General features: G+C 41.2%; 1 protein-coding gene across 2 annotated transcripts in view; it reads right to left on the bottom strand.

The window, feature by feature from the left end:
* The window catches only part of TEAD4 (TEA domain transcription factor 4), a 58,503-nt gene that overhangs the window by 16,233 nt on the left and 18,355 nt on the right, over nucleotides 1-23,915 (bottom strand). For both annotated transcript variants that reach the window (XM_008503227.2, XM_030464500.1), the window contains 7 exons: nucleotides 9,176-9,240; nucleotides 8,209-8,271; nucleotides 4,487-4,621; nucleotides 3,585-3,628; nucleotides 2,424-2,479; nucleotides 1,540-1,670; nucleotides 415-588 (listed from right to left, as the gene is read on the bottom strand). In XM_008503227.2, the coding sequence (XP_008501449.1) occupies nucleotides 415-588; nucleotides 1,540-1,670; nucleotides 2,424-2,479; nucleotides 3,585-3,628; nucleotides 4,487-4,621; nucleotides 8,209-8,271; nucleotides 9,176-9,240 (668 nt within the window). The remainder of the gene's footprint in view (nucleotides 1-414; nucleotides 589-1,539; nucleotides 1,671-2,423; nucleotides 2,480-3,584; nucleotides 3,629-4,486; nucleotides 4,622-8,208; nucleotides 8,272-9,175; nucleotides 9,241-23,915) is intronic.

Here is a 23,915-nt window from a genome sequence, read left to right as displayed (position 1 = left end):
TCTCTACATTATTAGTACTTGGATAATATAAAATGCAGCTAGTGAGGTAAGAGATGGAAATATGTTGCCTCTGACTGAGAAATTACACTGAGTGAACACAGAACAGTATGCAGAGAATAAATCTCTGAATTTTTCTTCCAAACATACATAAAGTTTTAAGGGGCATAAGTGACCATTAGCAGACACTACATCTCCAGACACTAGTCAGGAACAACTCTGTAGATGACAGTGTGGAAGATACATCTTGCTCCAGTCCAACCCTTGTGCAGTCAAGGAAAGATCTCCAGTGACAGTCACACCTGTGTTAATTTACCTGCACAGGGAAATTCTGCTGGGAGATGGCAGGCTTCTAAGAGCTTGCAAGGCCATCACTTTTAAAGTAAGAACTTTGTAGCAAATGGGTTCTTCCCTTACCCAGAATTTGACAAGGAAGAAGGCATTAGCTGGCCCCCTTTCAAAGAGCTCCTTCAGACCCCCTTTTTTCTCAGGGAACTTATCGTATATCTGCCGGATATCCACTGCCTCGAGGTAGGGATCACTGTAGCTGGGGCTTGACTGCCCAATGTGCACAAACAGGTGTTTGTTATACTGAAAGAAGAGGAAAAACATGGAATTAGGAAATCATTCAATACTGTTCAGTACACACTAAAAATTCACAAACACCTGCTGGAAGTCACTAAAGATCTGACAGCACTTTCTAAAAGTGCAGAAGTATTAGCAGAAATATCTCCACTAATACCACCTCAGGCTTTTACTTCTTTCCTATAAATCAATCCATGCTTCTTTCTTCTGAAAACATTATAATTGCTTTCCTATATTGGCTCCTAAACTATTGCCTCATGCTGCTGATATATAGTCTGAAATAACAGATACAAAGTGTTACCTGTCACAGGTCATTCTTTCAAATATCTTACCACGAAGAGCTGCCTGAAATCTCACAGCAAAGTACCAGCCAAATACTATCATGTTTTCTGAACTTTCCTATCTCAGACAGAGGAAATGTAACAGGCCCATCACCAGTATATACCTCAAGATGCATTATCACAAAGTTTGGTGGAACAGGCAAACCACCTTGGTGAAATAGGCAAACCTCAGTACTTCCATTTTATATGCAAATTCATCCCCATTGCCCCCAAATTTAAGTTCCCAGATCACCAGAGAAATGTATGGTTTCATGTGATCTTACCATCATCTCCTTCTGAGTCTTATCCTACAAGGCTGAACAGGACAGCTAAAATAGCCTGGCAGGGGCTGTACCACTCACTGTCTTATGATCTCAGTGCCTTGAGCTCTGGTATGTGAACATCCATGACCCTGGAAAGGGAGGCACATTGCACAGAGCTGGCTATATCACTATAGGCAATCCTATCCTCTAAGAGAAGGATATCTTGTGTTTACCAAAGATGGTTTTCTATTCTCAGTAGAGCAATGAAGCAAGTATTTCCATACCCATACAGTAGTATAACATAGCCATGATATACAAGGAGTGACTTGAAGACCAAAAATTAATGAGGGGTTGAAATCATGTGTGTATCTTACTGTGTCTTGGTCTTGTTGTTGTTCCAAGAATGCAGAGAATTCTAACATCCAAAGTTTGGAGCTAGCAACCCTTCGTCCTTGCCAAGCTGGTGCTGATGGGGAAGGTGATAGGCCAGTAGGAGACTCAAACCCTAAGCACACAGAATTTATATAAGAGAATTTAGAAAAAGTCAGTTTTCCAGCAGAGCATCTGTTCATCAAAGCTGACTAATTGCATTTTCTTAAGACTCAAGTCATCATGCAAGAACATTATTCTCGAGGTCCTCACTCTACCTGTGCTCTAAGTGGCTCATCGGTTACCCTCTGCTATGACAGCACTGTCAGTGTTGGTAGTGATGTAAAAGACAATCTACCTGTTTTTGACTCCAGAGAAAACATGTTCAGCAACTTTAAGAGGACCTAAATGAGCAGTGAAATAAACTGCTTTAGTATCCAAATGAAGCAACACCATTAACATGACCATTAACCTCTCAAAATGGAGAAACTGAGAAGGAAAAGACATTTGTTTTTCCACTTAATGAGGAACTGTAAAGGCAATCATGTTATGATGGAAAACAGTATTCTAGTACATGCAGCACAGTGGAAGAACAGTAGAGATACGTAAACTTTTACCTGCTACTGAGGCAGGAGGAAAAGAAACCACAAAACAACCAATCTAAAGCAGGAAAAATGCTTTTAAAATAAAACAAACTTTAAAAGCTTCATCTCTCTCAGTGAATGGATGGGAATTGGTTAAAAAGGGAATTTACATAAAAAATAGTTTTTATCTCACTGCAATATTTCAACTGGCAATAACAGCTTTAAAACATTAATTTTTTTAAGTGTTGGATATTTGGATAGTTGGAATACAATTTCAAAGCAGGGAATTAAATTTCCTTACCTACCTGGTAATGGCAGTGGAGACTGTACAGCATAAGATTGTTGAGAAAAAGGTTTCACGCTACAAAAGTACACAAAGAGAGATGGTTAACAAAAAAAAAAAAAACCCAAGCAAACCTTCTTGACCAACTGTTTGTGCATATTAAAGAAGTATTTGTATCTTCTCACTGAATTCTAAGTGTTTCCTGCATCTTCTCAGTTCTGTGAGTTTGTCTGTGGAGTGTCAGCAGCAAGTGAGAGTGTGATCACTACTAATTATCAAACCTGACCAGCCAGCAAGTACACAGCTTGGGAGCCAGCTCTGTGTATCCAGGGGCAAGGATACTTTCAGAGGGAAAAAGAGGCTCAGGCCAAGTGTCAGAAAGACTGGAGTCTGGAGGTCAACTGAAAGATAAGTTTGTCTGTGTATGCTTATATCTATGGGCAGCAAATTAGGGGAAGTGAAGATCCAGTTACTTGGTGGGCTGTGTATCTAAGCCCAGTTACTCAAAAGATTCACACTGGAGTGGGGCTGTGGCCTTGGGGCCTCCCTTGCCTGGGTGCCAGTACACAGGGCATCAAGGGATCCCAGGGCAGCTCCTGAGTGGATCAACATGGCACATATCCCAGTAATGCACCTTCACCCTCATCAGCTTGACAGGGGGATAAGATGAAGTTGTTGGTTCTGTTTGTGTCTGTGTGAATGCTGAGAGTTGTCTATGCTGTTCTGTGTGGCCATCCATGTCTATGGGAGTTTCTGTGCAATGTATATGAGTATCTGTGTGTGAGCCTACCAGAATACCTGCTCAGCTTTGCCACTGGTTGGACTTGGGAGCATGAGACTGCAGCAGCCTTACTTCTATCAAGCTGCTAAATTCAGCAGCTCCATAAAATAGTCCATACATATTGGGCTGCATGAGTCATGGGACACATTAAAGAGGAGCAATCCATGTTGAAGGTACCATACAAAAACACTGAGTTTCATCTCTTAAGGTTCTCTAATGCTTTTCAATTTGTCTTCAAGCATGGGCCTTAAGTCTCAGATCCACAATCAAGGAGTCTGTCCAGGAGCAAACATGTTATCTTAGCATTTTATAAAACTTGTAAGATCTAATGGTGTTCCCTGGGTAGCACAGAGGAAGCAGCAGAAGGACCTGCTTTGGATGCTCACAAGAAGGAATACTCACTCTTGGGAAGATCCAGCTTGGCCTGGCAAAGCTCCTTGCCAAAACTGCAAAACAACAACATAGAGGCAAAAGTCACCACTCTTAGGATAGAGATAAAAAGCAAGGCATGCTCCTGTCTGAGGGAAGAAACTGCAAACTCACAGACTTTTAAAGATGTGAGTTGTGAGTTTTACATCTTCTTTCTACCTTCCTGATTTCATTCTTGTGGAGGTGCTGACAGAGCTTTTTTTACTTTCTACATACTACCACTAGTGACAAGCAAGCAACTGACCCAGTAGTGTTCTTTTATGTTAAATACTATGTTTGCAACTTATGCCTCTGCCACCAAAGCTTTAATGATGCACGCTCTCTTGGACAGACCATTTTCCACAATAGAATTCCATGGAAGTAGTTTGGCAGAAATCAATGCTCAGCAAAAAGACATTAGGCCAAACTCAAAGGTTACGGGAGTCCGTAACCAGTCCTCTTCTATTAAGGATTTTATATAATAGCTATCAATTAGTGATCTAAGCACTTAGGATGAGCTCGGGAATCACAACCTTGAAAAAGGGTCAGAATGGCCCAAATAATTTTAATCCAACAAGATCCTGGACTAAGAAAGTCATAGACACCTAAAGGTATTTCAGGCAGTTGAAAACCCAAAGGTTTTCAAAGGATATGATTGTTCTCTCACTTGTGACATTATAAAGAAGTACACAGTGAAATTCTATTATTTTAGAGCAGTGTAAGCAAAGAATTAGACCTAAACTGTTGAAGTCATATGACAGATTTGCTCTACAAAGACAACGCCTTTGTAACTTTTTTTTTTTAATGTTCTCAGGATTTTTCTGAGAAGGTCCCAACACCATTTCAAATACTCCAGCATCCTCAGCCCAACTCTTCCAAGACACTGATTCACTCACCCCAGAAACAGCGGGGTAGGCTGGCCGTGGAAGACCAGGCAAGGCCATTTTACTATGGAAGGCAGTTGCAGAAATAATCTGGGCAGATGACATTGTAGCCATACTCTGCATGGCTTTATCTTTAGCTGCTTGATCCTATGGGCAAGAGTAGAAACAGGAAAAAAAAGACGTTACAAACAAGTTGCCTAGTCTAATGCTGTGTATATTTGTAGGGAACAAGCATCTCTGAAAACCTGGACAGCAAACTCAACAATAACTGTCCTAAGAACTGTTCAAAGCTTGTAAATATTTCACCCATTACTATAGCTTCAGATGTTATAATTCATCCTTTCTGAAATGCTGGGATCACTGGTTTAGAGACTGCCAAGCTTTCGGCTGATCAGCTGAAATTATTTGTTATGGAAAGTACAATCCTAATAGACTCTTGAGTTTTAATCATAAGAATATTCAATGGGAAAGACCCTTGCTTATCAATTAAAAGCTTGAAAAACAAGATTACAAAAGGATTTTGTCATAGTCCTGCAAAAAGACTACCTCAGTTTGGGACTGCATTACTCTCAGGTAAGAGCTGATAATTTTATTCCTATCTCTAGGAAAACAGGAAATCTTAATAACCTTCTAGAGCACATATACAAGGACATTCCTGCTTGTATTTTAACAGGGCTGTGGAATTGCATACATTTTTATATGTCATGACAGTGCAACAACTCGGGGGTCTGATGTGTATTTAAAAGAAATAGCATTATTTCTTCTTCCAAGAAATAAACAGACAAACAGAAACACTTCCCCACATTCTGCCTTTCCTCCTACATCTGCTGCAATTAATCTTCATTGTACAAACACTCCACATTTATCTATGACATTACAATTATACTGGCAATGCCACAGATTAATTCATTACTTGGAGAAACTGCTGAAAGAGGTAAGCTTTTGCTGGTTTTTTTTCAGGAATTCTCATTTGTACGCATTAAACTGCAGTAAGTTCTGACCCTTGGGTCTCCATTCTCTCCAACCCCTACACTTTCTCTAAGGTTTTCTGAAGATCAAAGTCCAGGGATTCTGATGTGTCTTACACAACATGAAGACATTTGGAGGAGGCATAACAAAAGCTCAAGAAAAAATGATAACATTTAAGTGGAATGATCAGTAGACATGGGCAAAACTTATCTTATTTTTTACAGTATCTGTGACTCCTGTTAGTCCCAGGAAGTGCCAGGCATCAGAAGGAAACATTTTAATTGCTATGAAAATTCCTAAGATTCTCCAAAGCTATGGGAAAGATTTTCAGAATCTATCTTAATGATGATTTAGGGAATACTTTAAGCATTATCTATAATTCTAAGGGAAAGGCTTATATTCTGTGTTTTGTTTTGCCTTGTTTTCTTTAATTACAGACACAGGGACCATTTCCCAATTGCCATTGCAGGAAATTATTTTTTTTCTGCCCTTACTTTCTCAGTAGAAAAATCGTGTTTGTTTACCTGTTGTAGTTCTGTGTTTAGTTTAAATGCCTGACAGACTGCTGGAAAAAGCACATATTTGTAAAAGACACCTTTCTCTTTCAGGTAACAATTCTATCATGTTTCCAGTACAGGGAAATAAAAAATAAAATGAAGCAACAAAAACTTTAACCAAACATTTGCAATGCTTGTATTTTCTTTTATTATTCTTAATAATAATAAGTGCTCTCTTTCACAATTTCTCTCTTTTACCTTAGTACAGGTGATGTCTACTAGCCACCCAGGACATGGAATACTACTGACTTCGGGGAACAGATTTTTCTCCAAGATCTACCCTGCTTTCCCATCTCTGTCTGTTATAGACACGGTACACACTTGGAGAAGACACCCCAATTTGTGTATTATAGTAATTGCTCTGAAAAGCCAGCGTGTAGCTGCTCTGATATCTAGAATATAGATATGAAAATGTATACTTCCTATGGAAAATGAACAGTGATAAAACACAGAGGTATCCGCAGGAACATGGAAGAAGGTCGGCAGCTTTTGTGATTTCTTTTCCTTGCTCTATGAAAATTACTAGCAAAAGAAAAAAAGTAAATTAGTTGAATCAGTGCTACAGACTTGCCTCTGCAGGCAAAAAGGAACAGCCTGAGAGCAGGGAACAATTCACTGCAGGCACCTGGGAAGCGCTCACAGCATGGCTGGGATGGTGTGAAAGGAGAACTAGCAGCTCCACGGAGCTCCCTGAGACACCTTTATTCTGTGAGAACAAAAACAACCAGCTCCTGTGTGCTAAGTGGGAACAGGCTTGGCTGACTGGTTTTTCAATCATGTCAAATCCCAGAGCTGTGACATACCAGGAACAGAATCAAGGTAACAGATATAACACCCCGGGCAGTTGTTTCCTGCTCACTCTAACTTGTGTCTCCAGCAGATCTCCACCTGAACTGACGACTTAACAGCACCACAGGTTTCAAGCTCAGGCAGCGCTACCTAGAAGCACTGAATTAGATAGTTGTAATTTGTGGCGGCTCCTCTTTGTCAGAGCAGTTGGAAACACAACAGGGTAATGACAGGCACAACACTTTTCTTAAATGGAACTGGGGATGGGATGCGAAAGAGCAGTCGTGACTTAGAAATAATCATTGCTTGCAATGGAGATGCATGCACCTCAGCATGGGTCAAGACCAAGAGCCAGCAGGTCATTCTCAGACAGCCCATTTCTCTTGGTGCCCAGTGAGGAACAGCCAAGAGGAGGCACATTTTAACAGTAAGGGCTGCCCTGGGCTGTCAAGACCTTCATAATTACCTGAGGCACAGAAGATCAGTGAACTGAACTCCAGATCACTCCTCTCCAGATCACCTACTGCCATACCAAAACAGGAAGGTCTGCATGCACCTTCCTCCTCAGGAAGGTGCATCCTGTCTCAGTGATACAGAAGAAGGAATCAACCTTACATGCTGCTCAGCAAGCCTGCTCTGGATGGCTCACAGTTTAAGAGGGGACATCGTCTTGTGAACTTGTCACCCATAAACTTGATCTTTTTGACATTTCTAGCAATTCAGTCTGAAAACATAAACCGTCTCCCTGCATCACATCTGAGTGGAAATAAATGTCAAGAGGCCCCAGTTGATTAGAGTGATCTTGGAGCTTCCCTATACGAAGGAAAACACAGATTTGCTCAAACAAGTAGTCATACATTCTTTCTCATTAGCCCAGGCTTCTTCAAATATGTTCCAAATTAATCCAGGGGCAAACTTTGTTCAACTGGCACCATTCTACCTGAGAAGATGCCAGCTGGCTTTATTGCTTCTTCTCAGTGGTTAGGCTAATTTAGAACACTTTCTCATGGACAACTCCACATCATTACCACTAGCAGAGGTGGAAGTAGCACTGCAGCAGCTGTAAGGCTACCCTTTCCCAAGGCCACCACAACACCAGGAATTCATTGCAAGGCAGTATTTGTAAGTATAAAATCCTCTTTCTCAGGTAAACACTCTTTGTATCTTTCAGAATTGGATGACAGCAGCACAAACTGGAGGTAGAAATCAGATATGTAAAATCTAGAGTTACTAGTTTTTTATTCTTTAAATAGAATTGCTCCAGACATCACAGAGATACAATATACAGTTTGTACAACATTTCCTGGGAAATACCTTTTCATCCCCAGCTTACTACAGTTCAGCGGCTAATGTCACTCTTTTTATATGGCTATTCAAAGAGGGAATGGCTGATTCAGGGGGCTCGTGGGATTATCATACCTTGAGCTTGGCTTGGATCTCCCTAGCTTTCCGCCTTGCCAGGACCTGGATGTGACTAGATACCTGCATTGAAAGATAAAGTCCATTTTCATTCCAGAGGAATATTTGGCAGCTGCTTGCAGAAGAAAACATACTTTAGGCACCTTGTGCAACAGGGAGTTTATTTAGAGTTGGGGGAAAGGGGACTGAGGCAATAATTGGATGCTTTTCTGAACATAACTTAAGTGTCATGAAATGAGGTGCAGGACCAGCAGAGATGGACCATTTAAGGCCTTTTCTAATTCAAATGACTTTATTAAGCCAGAGACCTCCTCTACAACTAAAGAGCCTATCCTCAAATTTACCTACTGAGAGTACTAATCTCTTAGCTCCCCATTTTGACTTCCTCTTGGGAGAAAAGGAACTCACATTCCATATCTCTGGCTGCTGTAAAATGACTCTTGGAACTTCCCCATATTTAATGTGCACTCATATACAACACAGAACAATTCAGGTTGAAAGGAACTTCTGAATTCTATCCCACCATCCCCCAACCAAGTCTAGGTTGCTCACTGCCTGCACTGTTGTTTGCTAAATACAGAGTCCTTTTTCATCCCATGTGCCAGGTATTTTTAAAATTACCATTGCTGTCTACCTATCTGGGATGAACAGACCATCTTCATATGGAGGACTATTGATGTTCACTGAAATACCCATTAGACCTAACAAATACAGTCACACAAGATTTAACAGCAGAAAAATGTATGTGTGACAATGTGGCTGGGATTCATGAGCATTATAATCCTACTGTAAAACGCTTCAGCTGACTCTTCCCACTGTTCTTATTAACCAGCTCAACACAGGAATCTCATTCCAGCCAAGCCAGAAACTAATAACAAGTGAACAGCAAGGGACTTGTTCTCATAAGTCTTCATCCCATGTAGTGGTCCAAAGAAGCTAATGTTTGCAGAGAAACCTTTACACTTACCTGTTTCCTTGTGCGTGTTTTCCCTGTTCTCAGCTTAATATAGCGGGCAATCAGCTCATTTCGGCCTGGAACAGAAATTATGCAAATACAAATTTAGAAAGCTATGACCCCAGGGAAAAGATGCACAGTAGAATTATTTATAGAGATCAACAGAAGGATAACACTATTTTCTGTCTGAGAAATGTACTCATTGGTTCACATGGTAGAGGTCTGAGTTTTAGAAGTAAAATTTTGGGCTGCAAATCCTGTTTCCCAGCTTGCATCTGTATAGCTTAAAATTACCAATAAAAAGAAGAATCACATGCTTTGCTGAATAATGACATTACCATAGTGCATAGAGGCTGTAAACATGGTTCAAGATTGCCACTCTCCCTAAAACATTCACAAAGGCAAGAAGCAGGCCAATCAGCCTTACCTTAAACCCTAGGAGGGGTAGGAGCATAGAAACCATCTGCAGATAGGTGAAGGACAAGGTGACTGGAAGTAGTCCATGTAGATTTACAAATGGGAAATCATACTTAATCAACCTGCTAGTTTCTACATGAAGTGATTAGCTTGGTGGATGAGTACAGAGCTGTGTATTCTGCCTTTAATAAGGACTTTGACTCTGTCTCCCATGACATTCTCATAGGCAACCTGACAAAGTACAGGTTAGATAAACAGACAAGGAGGTGGATTGAAATCTGGACGAATGGATGGGGTTCTGTTTGAAAATGAGCTGACAAATAGCCAGCAATGCACCCTTCTGGCAAAGAAGCTACAACAGTATCCCAGGCTGCATGAAAAGCATTGTTACCAACAACTCAAGGAAGATGATCCTCCACCTCCACTCAGCACTGCTGAGGAAACAAAGTATGGTGTCCAGTTCTGGGCTCCTCAGCACAAGAAAGATGTGGATGTTCTAGAGCAATTCCAGGAAAAGGTTCATAAAAACTATTTAGGGACTGAAGAATATTCCATACGAGGAGAGGCTAAGGAAGCTGGGTAAAGACAACCTGGAGAAGACATGGAGGAAGTTTTCATCAATGCATATAAATACCTGACCAGAGGCAATAAAAAAGAGGAAGCCAGCCTCCTCTGAGTAGTGACCAGTGATAGGACAAGACACAATCTAAAACACATGAAATTCTATCTGAAAACAAGAAAAAGGAAATAAAGAGAAAAAAACTTTTTTACTGTTAGGGTGGTGAAACACTGGTACAGGCTGCCCAGAAAGGCTGTAGAGTTTCCATCTTTGGAGGACACTCAAAACCTGACTGGACACAATCCTGGGCAACTTGCTGTAGCTTAGTGCTTGAGCTGTAGGGCCAGACTAGAAAATCTGAAAAAATCCTTTACAAATTAGATGTGTCTGTAGTTCTGTGATTCTAATGAAGAAGTTCATGGAAACAAATACAGAGAATTTATCAGTGTGACATGATATAGTGAATTAAAAGTGATTTCATTTTCCTGCAGAGATATCTCCCAAAATAAAAAAAAGAGCATTCTTCAGAGAGAAGGAACCTTAGCTTTCTGGCAGGTTATGGGTAGCTCCCATAAACAGGAAGGTTGGGGCACTGACTTGGAGAGGGGAAGGAATCCTTGCCCAATTCAGGAACAAGCATACATGGCAGGCACTGAAGACAGATAGGTTTCACACCTTGATTTTAAGAAATACAAAGTGAGATTATCTCTTTTGGGGCCAAGGGAAATGAATACAAGTAGCTTTATGTTCAATGGGAGAAGAGAGGCCAGTGCAGAAATGCGAAGAAAAGTTGGTCCTGGTGACAGATAAAAGAAATGGTACTAAATGGCTAATGAAATGTGAAATGGCTAACGATGGTTTTGAATGGCTAATAAAATGCAGATTTCGAAATTACTTGGAATGAGAGAAAGAATCTGCAGAAGTCTCAGGTCCTGTATTTAAAAATCATGAAGAGAAGCAGAGAAGGCTGAGCTACTGACAAGTTCAGCAGTGAACATGAGAAGCAAGCTTAGACCCAGTTCACAACCAGCACTACAGAACTGTTTGAGAGTGGACACCAAGACATGAGGCAGATTATGCAGGTTCTGTACACTGGCTCCCACGTGTCCAGTCTAAGCAGACACATAGACTTTTGTTTTCTTCCTGGAGATGGAGTAATAAAGAAAAGAAATAGAAAAGCAACAGCTACACATCTGGACTCTAGGCTGCTTCATGGCAGAAAATCTATCAGAAAGAACAGGCTCTGCAAAAGTTGTGGTGATCGCACTAGCAGCTGTACAGTATCTCAGTAAAAAGTTGGGAAGCCAGAATAAACTACAAAACAAAGCAGCACCTCTTGTTAAGTTTTTTTATAACAAAATTATAAAACTCCAGTATTTTCTATGGAAAGGTTATGAGCTGAATGGAGAACTTGTACATTAGAATGTCACAGACATCAAAAAACAAACAGTGAAAATAGATGCAATATATATTCCAATAGTTTAGTATTTCAAGAAAGAGTTGTCCAGAGTTTTAATTTTAAACCCTTGTTTAACTCAGCCCAGAAAGAAAAAGTAACCCAAGGAAGAACTCCTCGGGGAAGAGCTGCAAAGCTCCTAATTCCACCTTTTTCTGAAACAAAAGAATGTAAATGTCCATGACTACATTTAGGCAGTGTTCTTGAAACATAACCAAAGAACATGCAGGGATGGGAAAGCATCTTGCATTTACAAATCTTTATCTTTTCCTAATGGTGTCATTATAGAAGCCTCCCTCATTCCCCCAAGAGAAGAATCTGGTCTGTAGTTGAGAACGTAAACCAGCTCTAGCTCCTCTATATACAAATTAGGAATCATTTCTGTGCCAGAAACACAATGCCCAGCATGCAAGTACGGACCTCTTCAGTTTCCAGTTTCAGTGTTAGCACCATGAGGTGCCCAGGAGAGTTCGATTGGAGCAGATGCTGTTATGCTATGTTCCACCTGGCTGCTTTTCCAATCAATGCAACCATTTTTACAAAGCCAAGACCAATGACTAGTGACACATACCCGCAACCACCTTTTCCTAGTGCCAAGAATAATATTTTAATGGCTTTTCAGAGCCTCCATCTGTTGGACCTGGAGCTAAGTTGAAAGGCAAAAAACCATACAGAAGTGGATCTTCTCACACAGTCATCAACATACACAAAAGTTCAAAAGAACAGTTTGACACAGGACAATATACTCTGGGGCAACTGCAACCCATGGAGAAATTGCGGGGGCAATCCTGAAAGGACTGCAGCCCACCAAGAACCCATGTAGAAGCAGAGGGGAAGCAAGAAGGGAATGTGAGGGAGAGAAACTATAAAGCAAGAACTGGCAGAAAGAAACCTTAACAAAATAACCCTGACCTCCTGTGCCACCAAGCACCTCACCAAATGAATTAGGAGGGACTCAATGTTACAGAAGATAAAACAAAAGAAGATGAGACTAGGAAGTGGGGAGGAAAGGTGAACTGTAATGGAGCCTGAAGAAGTGTTTCCCTAAGCATAACTGCTTGCCTTTGACAACATTAGCAAAAATTGCAAAGCTCACTCAGGCTACCAGAAAAGATTAGAGGAAAGGGAAAACCAAATTGCACATATTACAAGTTGGTATAGAAATTCTCTTGAGAGAGCACTCAAATATGAATCCTCAAAATTGCTAGTTTTAGAATTCACTTCCCACTTGCCACCACCTCTCATACAGCCTTCCTGTCATACAGCTGCCTTCTCTTAGAAGTGTGCTCCCACAGAACCAGGGAAAAACAGAAACGTGGCAAGGTATATTAAATTAATAAAGATACACATAGCAAAAAACCAAAGATCACTCTACAAAGACACTAGCATCACAGGGATTATCAAATCCCTGCTATGCAAATTGTCAAACCCAGTCAACTCTGCAGCAAGGATGCATCAAATTACCACAAATCAAAACTCATGGCAAGTTGTAAATGTCTTTTGTTTTTCTTATCAGAAGTTAGATGTTAAGCAAGTATTACAAGCCTGGAAGCCTGTAGGTTCACAACCTCCAAAAATCACTTTCTTTGATTCATAACACTGGCTGCAGGGTCAGCAAAGACCTCACTTGGCTGGAACAGGAAGACCTGTCATAAACCATCAGATGGCTCATTTTTTAGAGCCAAGTAAAGTGTCTCACAGTAACCTGATCATATGTTGTGATCTTAGAATAACTCCTGCTGAGGCCTGCCATGGTCACCAGAACCTGCCAACAGTTGTGCCTCCTCTGTCAGAACTGCGCATTGGGTTTCACGAAGCTGTAGCCAACATACCAACTGCAGCACAGTACCCAAAAGCTCTTTATCCTGCTTGTAGCCTTCCCCTGGAAAGCATGGCATGAAAAGGGGAGTAAAGAGATACTCTCTTATGAGTATCTTACTCTCACTCCCTAACAGATAAATTTCCAAGGGCATCAATGTAGCTCCCACTCCATCTTGCAAATTGTAGAGTTTTGCGTTCAGTAGTTATCCAGGAAGGTGTTATTAAGGGCAATGAATAAAGAAGTTTTTTGATTCTCCATTTTACACCTGTGCTCCTTTCAATATAATAGGGGAAAAGTGTCTGCCTCAAAGAAAAGGGGAAACTCCCATGATGGTTGAAAGCAAAGAATTCAGTGATTTCTGCAAAATCATTTCAGTGGGAAACAGATGAAAGTACCTGCTTCTCAGTAACAGTATCCTTTCTGTACCCAAAGAAAACATATGCACCTACCTGTGAAGGCACCAGCAAAAAGAACTACAGAAGCAACTATCCAGATGTCACCAGTGCATAGTAAATCAAAAGCAGGATCAAGGAAGACATCTCAGCTATCATTTCAGCCTCCTTATGTCACTTAATGAGAGCTCCTGGGACATGACTGTCTCCTCAACTTACTAAGCATTTACTTAAGGACTGATTGCACTCAAACCTAATGAACTATGTGCATCAACCACAATAAGAAATAAATACAGACACAATAAGGATATTTAAGGACACTTCAGCTGCCTGCTGATTGTCAGTGTTTCTCTACAAGTAGGAAGCAAAACTAACTTCCAAATAAAAAGCAGTGTGTTTTGCATTCCCATAATCATGTGCTATTAGGGACCTACTGCTACTGGGGTCTGCACAGACCATCTCTCATTCCACTGCTTCCTCCTTCCAGGTACACTAAATGCCTTCCTGGACATCCACTTTTCCAGGAACAGGCCTCCAGGTGTCAAAAATCACATTTTTGTCTTTCTAATGGCTATTCTCATCTTCTCAACTCCTACCGAAACTCAACTCCTGCTGATACAAACCTTAAGGTTAGTTTTAATGTTATCTTAATTAGACTTTCTGTCCACCACACACCATCTTTTTTAACAAAAGCCTTAGTGAGAAGATTCTTCTAGCTTCCACACTTCCCACATCAACTTTTTCAAGGCAAGATAAAATAACTTTTCTTTCTCTTGCTTGGGCTCCTTTCAACCCTTCCTTGATTTCTGGCAATCATTAATATCCCAGCTTTCTTGATTTCTTAGCATGCTTGCTTTCAACCTTAAAATAATTTTTTCACAAAACTTTTTTTTTTCCAGACTTTGTCCTCTATCTCTTCAATAGGTTCTTTTCCCCCCCATTCTCTGAACTTTGTGTTTACAACTTGTACAATACAGTGATGATGTTCATCACCCAAACTCTGTGAAAGGCTTAGTCCTTCTCACCCCCTCTGTTTCAGCTTATTCTACTTTTACTATTAATCCCACTGCAAGAGCTGATGCTATCCCCAAAGTCAATAAAAATTCTGCAATACCCATCTCTATATTCATCCCCATCTTTCCACCACTGCTCGGGAACCTCCTCTTTCCCCCACCACTTAACTCTCAACTCTTTTGTTTGGTCTTTGGCCTTCAGCCTTTGTTGGTACCAACAAACTAAACATACTAAGCAAATAATGAAGCATGGTGTCTTGTTCTTCCCACTTATTTCGACTGCAACTGTGGCAAATCCCTGTGGGAAGTAGCCCCATCAGCAGTACACAGTCTCAGGAGCAGCGTGTTTATTTTTAGTTAGGACCTGGAGACAATACTTTAAATAATGTATTTTTAACTATGAAGTTCACTCTGATCAAGCTCCTTTTGAGGCTTTTTTTTAAATGGTATTTTTTATTCCTAACTTCTACACTGAATCAGAGAACTGTATGCTGGAGGCAATAGAAGGCAATAATACACCACTATGACCATCATACTGGGATCACTTGCCATAGAAGAGACCATAAAAAACCACACTGCACCAATGCAGAACTGCAGTGCTTAACAGTAAGGTTCAAGTTCCCATAGCACAGTTACATGTACCAGAGTAATTTTATATTCAGCTGTAAGAAGAAAGTTTCCTCTCTCTGATCCTTTATTTCATTATTTAATATGCTCAGTATTAACCTTCCAGAAGAACACTGCCTGAGGTCATGCATTTCCTACAATACTGGGATTTTAAGATAAAGACTCAAAGAAAGCAGAGCCAGTACTTCTAGAAAATATCAAAACAATAAGATCCCTGAAAACATGCTACTTAAGTGATAAGTAGCACCACATCATCAGCTCTTTCCCAACACACCTGAGCTCCTTGCTCTTCTGAAATGACCAAGAAGTTGAATCTTTATTTACCAAGCAGAATGTGCCTCCTAAGCACCTCAGGTGGGGAAATGGAAATCGGGTGGTCGATCTGCCCAAAGTCATAAAATCCAGTTGTCTCTTTTAGTAAGTGGTCTAAGCACTGAAAGGGAAGGTTAGTGTTTTACTCTTCTCATTTTCTACTGCATAACCTTAGGCCCAGCCAATAACAAAGGACCGCACGGCTGCTTGCTCCGCCTCCCCACTGTGGGATTGTTATGGGCAACACAGACTCAACTTGGGGAAAAAAAATCAATCTAATTTATCATGAATCACATCAAAACAGGGTACAGAGAAAAAAAAAAACAAAACAAAACCTGTGCCTAAATCACTTACCTACACCCCTCCCTTCTTCCCGGGACAAAATTACTCTGCTCCAGATATCTTTACCTCCTCTGCTCCCAGCGGCACAGGGAGTGGAGTTTACAGTCCCTTTGTGACACATTTTTTTCTGCCACTGCTTCCTTTCCAGGGAGAAGGATTCATCAGTCTTCCCCTACTCCAGCACGGGGTCCCTCTCATGAGAGAGTCCTCCATGGAGCCCTTCAACACGAGTCCCTCCCACAGGTGCAGTCCCTCAGGCACAGACTGCTCCAGCCTGGGCTGCACGCAGAGTCACGGCTGCTGAGGGAACAGTCACCTCCCCAGGCACGGGGTCCTACACGGCTGCACAGCCATTTTTCATAGAATCATAGAATTGGCTGGGTTGGAAGGGACCTCAGAGATCATCAAGTCCAACCCTTGATCCATTACCGCTGCACTTACTAGACTATGGCACTGAGTGCCACATCCAGTCTCTTTTTAAATATCTCCAGGGATGGAGAATCCACTACTTCCCGGGACAGCCCATTCCAATGCCTGATCACCCTCTCAGTAAAGAAATTCTTTCTAATGTTCAACCTAAACCTCCCCCGGCACAACTTGAGACCCTGCCCTCTTGTCTTGCTGAGAGTTGCCTGGGAAAAGAGACCAACCCCCCCCTGGCTCCAACCTCCTTTCAGGGAGTTGTAGACAGCGATGAGGTCTCCTCTGAGCCTCCTCCTTTGCTCCACCGTGATCTTTTACAGGCTGCAGCTCCACATCTGCACCACCATGATCTTTCATGGGCTGCTCCACCGTGATCCTCCAGGGGTTGCAGGGCCACAGCTCCCGTCTCAGTGCGGGCTGCAGGAGAACCTCTGCTGAGGCACCTTCTCCCACTCCTTCCTCGCTGACCTTGGTGTCTCTACTTCAGCACTGCTCTCACCTCTGGTATTACTCCCACCTCCCCCTCTCCTCTGAGGTCTCAGAATCTCTCATTCCCCTCCTTGAATAAATTAATCGCAGAGGCGCGTCCATTGTCGCTGATGGGCTCAAGGTTATCCTCAAGGTGGGGCTGGACTTCCTGGAAACGGGGAAGCTTTCAGCAGCTTCTCACAAGAGCCACTCCTGGGGTCCCTCCCACGCTACCCAAACCGGCACTGTTTAAACCCAGGACACAGCTTAAGATGCTTCAAGCAAAACGCATGACTTGAGGGACAATAACTAGAGACCCCGCTGGTTCTAGGAAGCTTCTTACTGGTTCAAAACACGGAGTGGAGATAAATGAAAAGCCAGTCACCATAACTGTACTTACAGCAACAAATTCCTCAACAACCTAAAGAAGTTCCCCTCTTCTCAGCCAGTGGTTCTGACTCCTGCAATATTCCACGTCCAGCTGCACAGCTCCTATGTGCAGCTGTACCAAACACATCGCCAGAAAAAGGGCAGGGGTTGTGGGGGGAAGGACTGAAACACACTACTCTAATCTAATTACTAGAAAGTAAAAAATAAGCCTGTGTGTCGTCCCCCACCCCCACCCTCCCCTTTGGTCTTCTTTTGTTTTTCTATCATCCTATTTTTAACTGGATTGACAAACGAGTTCATTTTGTGACCACCTCAACCATGGCATTGGCACAGTAGAAAGAGCAGAGAAAGAACCGGGGCAGAGATGCTTAAACCAGTTTTGCCACCAGAGAAACTGGAGCCTGGAACTGTACTTCAAGTAACCCTGACACATATACAGATATATAACGAAACGGGCAAGTCCCTTCCTGTGCCTGCATCATTTGTCTATAGGGTAGACAGAGTTAAAGTGCTTGCTAATTACTGCCCCAGAGGCACCTGGAGCTTTTACTAAGGTACAACAATACCTCTCCAATAGCCTAAGGGGAAGCTCCAGGCTATGCAGCTCTTTACCACCCCTCAGCCTTTAATAAAGTTTTTCAGTACATAAATTGAATGTCCTCATCAACTGTGTTTTCCCACATTATCATCTCAGGCCACAAAAATGTAAGATAATCCATCCAATAAGTACTCCTTCATATACACATTAAGGGCTGCAACAGGAATAGAACAGGGACTTGTTCTGGTGCTTCCCAGAGTAGGACTGATGAGAACATTATAAAATTGCTTTAGATCCACTGTGGCTAGGAAATCATGTACCAAAACAGCTGCATATAATAATATGAAATTGTGCCAGGCAACACCTGAAACATTCAATAGCAATCATATATAGAAAGGCATGTCAAACTAACACCTTCCAATCTCTTAGGACACTTAAGAATGACAATGTTATACATACATAAACTAAGGCCCAGGTTCAGAAAAACATTATTATGGACGGTGGCACTGAAACTAATGCTTAACTATAACAGCATCCTCCACCTCTCATGACTGCAAGTCTACATTACAGCCCCAGACATCTGCTAAGTTCTTCCTTAGGTCAATAAACATCTTGTCTATTTGTTTCAGTAACTTCCACTAGCTGTGGGATACCTGAAAGCATCTCTCAATAGGCTTCAGTGGTAAAAATATTGCCTCAAAGGCTAGCAAAATGCTTAACACCTCTCCTTCTTTTGCAGTCAGCTGCCTTCATTGGCACTAATTGTATACTGTTTCTTGCAGATTCCTGATAATCTTGTGCATAAGCCCAGAAGATGGGCTTACTCAAAGCTTCAACTACCACAGAAATTGGAGATAAAAGAGGTCTGTGAGATCCACTCAGCCACTTGCTCTATGACCAGCACAGAACCACACAGTTCTCCAGGCACCTGGCCTGGTCTGGCTTAATCCTGTGAAGAATTTCAACTGGTTCACTTGACAGGTAAGACTACACCCAGGGCCCAGTCCCAACCAACTGACTGAAAATTATGCAGCAGCTTCAAGAACAAAAGAACCTAGAGCCTGTTCTTGCATTACATGAAAAAATAAATACTGATTTAATAGGTAGAATGGCTGCCACTTCACCCATCTTCACTTTTTGCCATCATAATTTAGAGTGCAATGATTGTCCATGATTACTTTAAACCATGAGGCTATAGCTTCAGCTTCAACAAACAGCTGGCTATTTGCTTTTTCCCCTAACTTGCTCTCACCAGATCATCCTGCAGGTCAGTTCAGCTCTCTAATCTGGCAGAAATCTGACCTATTCATATTGTCACAGTAGTTTGCTACTAGTTTAGCAAGCTGAAATGGATCAGCAAGGGGTCTGCTGGAAACCAAAGTCAGACTAAAGGGTGGGAGTGCAAAACCTAGAACAGAGCAGGGAGGCAATGAAATGGGAGTGCCAAGCCCTCTAAAGTGAACTCTTTAAGTCATTCCACTGTTTCTGAAGGACAGTTTTGCAACATCCCAGCACTGGCAAAAATAGCTGTTCAAGATGTCACATTCTATAACAGGTGAACAGAGAATGCATACAGAAAAGCCTAGAAGAAACATGGGCTTCATAACTGGATAGCTACCCAGGAACTCGCCTGCACAAAAGGTCATTTTTGACAAGTTAATAAAATTTCCTTACAGTGGCTTGTCACATATTTCCCTCTGCTCTCTTTCTGATCTTAACAGTGGAGCAAATCTTTTCTGCACTCTTTAAACACATCTTCCCTGACTGAGTTTACAGGATAAGTCTGATGGATAGCTGGGGAACCATGATTCAGGCAGTGACAGGAGAGCAGGAACAAGGGGATGACAAAAGTATTTAAACTGCAGGAATACATGAAAATGCATATGGATTCAAAAATAAATTTGCAAGTATCTAGGTGCTTCTACTACCTTCTAGATGAAAGCTGCTCTTTCTAGAGATGTGAAATGACTTTCCCCCAAAGATCAGACTTGACATGCACAGCTTAAGGAGAGATGGCTTTGCCTTCAGTCACAGAAACAGATGAGATCACCTTTGAAGATCCCTCCCAGTACCTTTCCTATGATTCTACAACTAAAGATGATGATGATGATGATGTAGGATCCTATGCAAAAATGTTCATAATCCCCAGCCAAGGCTGAAGGCAACATTAGTCTGAAGGCAACACTGTGCTAAATACCACATATGCAAGTGTGTTTCACTGTAATACTGTCACACATAGAAATAGGCCTATGTCTACAGCACTTGCAGTCAACAACCTGTTGTCATTCCTATTGGGTTACCTCATCAAGCACCAGTTACACTCCTGGCACTCCAGTCCACAGGCTCCAATCTAAGCTCCTGAAAACAGATTTGCAATTACTGGACAAATCTCACTCAAGTGTTAAAAAAAATTAAAAAGTGATTCTAAAGACATTTTACATGAAAAAATTAAAACAGAGTAATTTCCAGTTCACTAATCTAGAGAAAGACCAAGACCATGCCCATATTCGTGCATGCAGTGAGACTCAGAGAATTTGAAGAAGTACCCACAAGATAGGTCACAAGTTCAAGGTGACAGCAATGAGGAACAGCTGCTGGATATGCACCCTTCTGCAGCAGGTGTACCCAGGCCCCAGAGGTTTAAGTCAGCTCTGCCAGCAACCAACAGACTTACAAGACCATCTGTCTGGACACAAGCTGCAAACAGCCTTCCCAGTTTTACTGCCCAGATCTTCCCCAAACACAGACAATACAGGGCTTGTTATGGATTAGCTAATGAGCAACTGCTTAAACCAATAGACAGTCCTACTTCTCCTGTGCTCATTATCTGGATCCTACACGAGTGAGAATACTCCTCTTTTAGCAGTAATGTTGTCTTTTTCTGATCAAGCAGAGTTCCTTCTCTTTGGGACACCCCTTAAGGCACTAGAACCTGGAAAGGTTATGTTCTCTTGTGTTGTTTTCACTTAAGAGAAGCATAGTGCTGCTGTAATAAAGTTTTGTGAAGTTCTACTTCATACATGCTCTCCTGTAACAAGGCATCCCTTTGAAAGAGAGTTCATGTGACAGGTTTTGCCAACTTGCACTGTAGAAATAGGAAAGCTTTCTTCCTATTCCAGGTCTCCATGCAATCTGCACATTGACACTTACCAGCTCCCTCTGTGTTTGTGCACCTTGCTTGAGAAATGGTATCATCCTCTTTTACCTAATATCTGACTAATCAGTGTAAGACAAATTCTGAGAAAGCACTCTTGTTGTTTATCATGAAGTTTGCTCTTCCTGTTCCAGACCCGAGAAAGAGTCTCTGTGTTCATCAGTCAAATAAACTTATTTATGTCACAAAACCACAGCATAAATCATAACACTAACAATTAAAAAACCACCACAGCATATATGTATAATGGAAAACCATATTCAGTTACCCCCTAATGTTCTCTATTTCTTGTGTAAAATCGTAGTGTATTAAATGTAGAATCTAGCTCTCATTCATAGAAAATACAAATACACAAGCACAAACATGTTCCATCCCTTGGAACTAGATTTACAGATACATTTCTTCTAGTCTTGACTGATACAATTTTAAAACAACAGTATTTCTTCTTTAACTCCTAACAGAAAAGAGATCCTGCAGCACTGAGCACCATGCTGTCATGAAGCTCCTGCTGATACCCATCCTATATTCCTTCTTTCTCTCCCATTAATCCTAGTCATGCTCACATGTTCCACATAAAATCCCACTCCCTCCTAAATGTTAACACCCTTCAAATATTTTTAGACTGTTATTATGTGTCCCCCCCACCCTCCACCTTTCAGTCATCACTTAGCCAAGCCATGTATATTTAGCTACTTTAATCTTTCCTCCTAAATCTGTCCCTTCAGCTCTCAGAGCTCAATGTTAAGTCTGGCATGCTTGTTGCTCTTCTCAGAATTCACTCCATCGTTCTGGTAAAGTTTTTGCAAAAACCTGTCCAGAAGGGAGCTTTACATGTGCTTGTTTAAAAGTAAAAAGAAACCCAAGCCAGTGGACATTATTAATTTTGATTTTCCATGTCCAATTTCACTCTCAGGTTTTGAGTTTGATCTGGAATTTTAAATATAATTTAACATTTTGTATATTTAAGAGCAGATTAGCAACTGGAAATACATGGATTCAATTGCAAGAGAATGCAGTGTTTTTAAAAATTAAAAAAAAAAAACACTAAGGGATTTTAACTAAACATTTCATGAAACTACTGGAAATTAGTAAAGTTATCCAGAAGCACAGCTGAAGCAAAACAATGACTTGAAGTAGGGAAAAGGCCGGCAAATGAACATGAAACAGTCTCTGAGGTACAAGGCAGATAAGTGGATACAGTTACAAAGCGTGAAGTGGGGTTACTAAACTAGAAATCAAATAAACTGGCTGTGTTATTTACAATTTAAAAAAAAATCAGAACAAGTGCCTTACTGGTAACATACTGTACAGACCAACTCTGTACAGACTAAACATTTGAAATTTAGTAATTAAAAAGTCAGAGGAAGTGCCAGAAGGATAATACAGCGTTGCTAATAAGGAAGTTACTTGAACATGACATAAAAGCTCCATGGCTGCAGACATACAGTGCGAAAAACATAATCCTACACAACACACTTGGTTTTAAGCCCAACAGATGAAAATGGGAATAACAAAGCTTCTGAAAGTCAAAAGGGACAGGAAAAAGTATGTGCACTTTATTGAGAGAACAGGATAAAGCCTCCCCAAAAAGTAGCCACACTAATTTTGATAATATGTAATACACAATAAAACTGCTAATATATTTCTGTTCAGAACTAAGCATGTAAAGACAAGATATCACACTCAAAATGATTAACTCATGTAACAGAAAGCAGTTTCCTGGTTGGTTTGCATTTCAAACGAGGTAAATTCCTCAATACCCAGGAAATGCTTCAAACTAGTGGAAAAATACTTCTTTTCAGGTTTGCATGGAGAAAACACCAGTTAAACTGCCATACAATTTAACATGAAGAACCTTGAGCTTGGCTTACAAAGGAGATGGAAGGAAAAACTTCAAAAAACTCCAGCAGAAGTTTTAACCTGTTGCAAAGGGCTCCAGAAATCTGGCTCTATCTAGTAAACAACAAAGAAATAGAACCAGTCAAAAGCTGACTCAGTGGAACAAAACCTTATTTTTGAGCAATTCCAAAAACATTACACTTATCACCAAGAGATAAGGGGAGGATGGAAAAGTCTGCATCATGGTAGATTGTCTGCAAATCTAGGTTTCATTTGTCTTCTGCTTTTTAAAATGGGAGATTCAATACTGTTAGCAAAACTGTGGGATGAAGGGCTGTTCTGTGGTTCACTAGGTCCCAATAATGGAAAAGACAGGGACTGCAGAAGTACATCTCTGAGGGATACTACATCTGAAATCCAAGTCTTGTAGTTACCTGTGCCATCAAGTTCAAGTGTCAACTGAACAGTTCTTAGCATTTTCCAATTGCTTTGGTCGAAATATCACCAGGTGAGATTCTAAACTAGATAAAGAAGAAAGCATTTGAAAGCTGACACTTTGAAGATTTTAATATTTATAACAGGTGCCATGCTCCTCCCTCCCCTCAAGGAGAACTAGTATTTATGAACTGGGACAGGCAGTGTAGGTTTCGTGCTTCCTCAGGTTTGCTTGCTTTTCAGTTTTACTTTCAGTAACTTTTTGAGGTCAGTGAATGCATTAATTGATAATACATCCCTTTGAGATGAAGGCAAGGTCCTGCAAATTCACCTAGTCACTTGGGAACAGGGACGGGAGGGACTACCGTCTACTACATGGGAGTTTTCTGCATGACCTTTTATGCCAGATTAATTCATGCTGCAAGCTCAAGCCAGTTGCAGTACACTGCCTACTCCAGGCACATGATTAACTATCCTTCTTTCACTCAGTTTCTGAGCTTTGGGCAGCCTTAAATATCAGCCCTATCAAGGCCTCAACTCACAAACAAACAGATGGTATTGAGAG

The sequence above is a fragment of the Calypte anna genome, chromosome 1 (genome assembly GCF_003957555.1).
Source record: "Calypte anna isolate BGI_N300 chromosome 1, bCalAnn1_v1.p, whole genome shotgun sequence".
Lineage (NCBI taxonomy): Eukaryota > Metazoa > Chordata > Aves > Apodiformes > Trochilidae > Calypte > Calypte anna.
The sequence above is the reverse complement of the archived record's forward strand: the minus strand, read 5'-3'. Positions and strand labels throughout refer to the sequence as shown.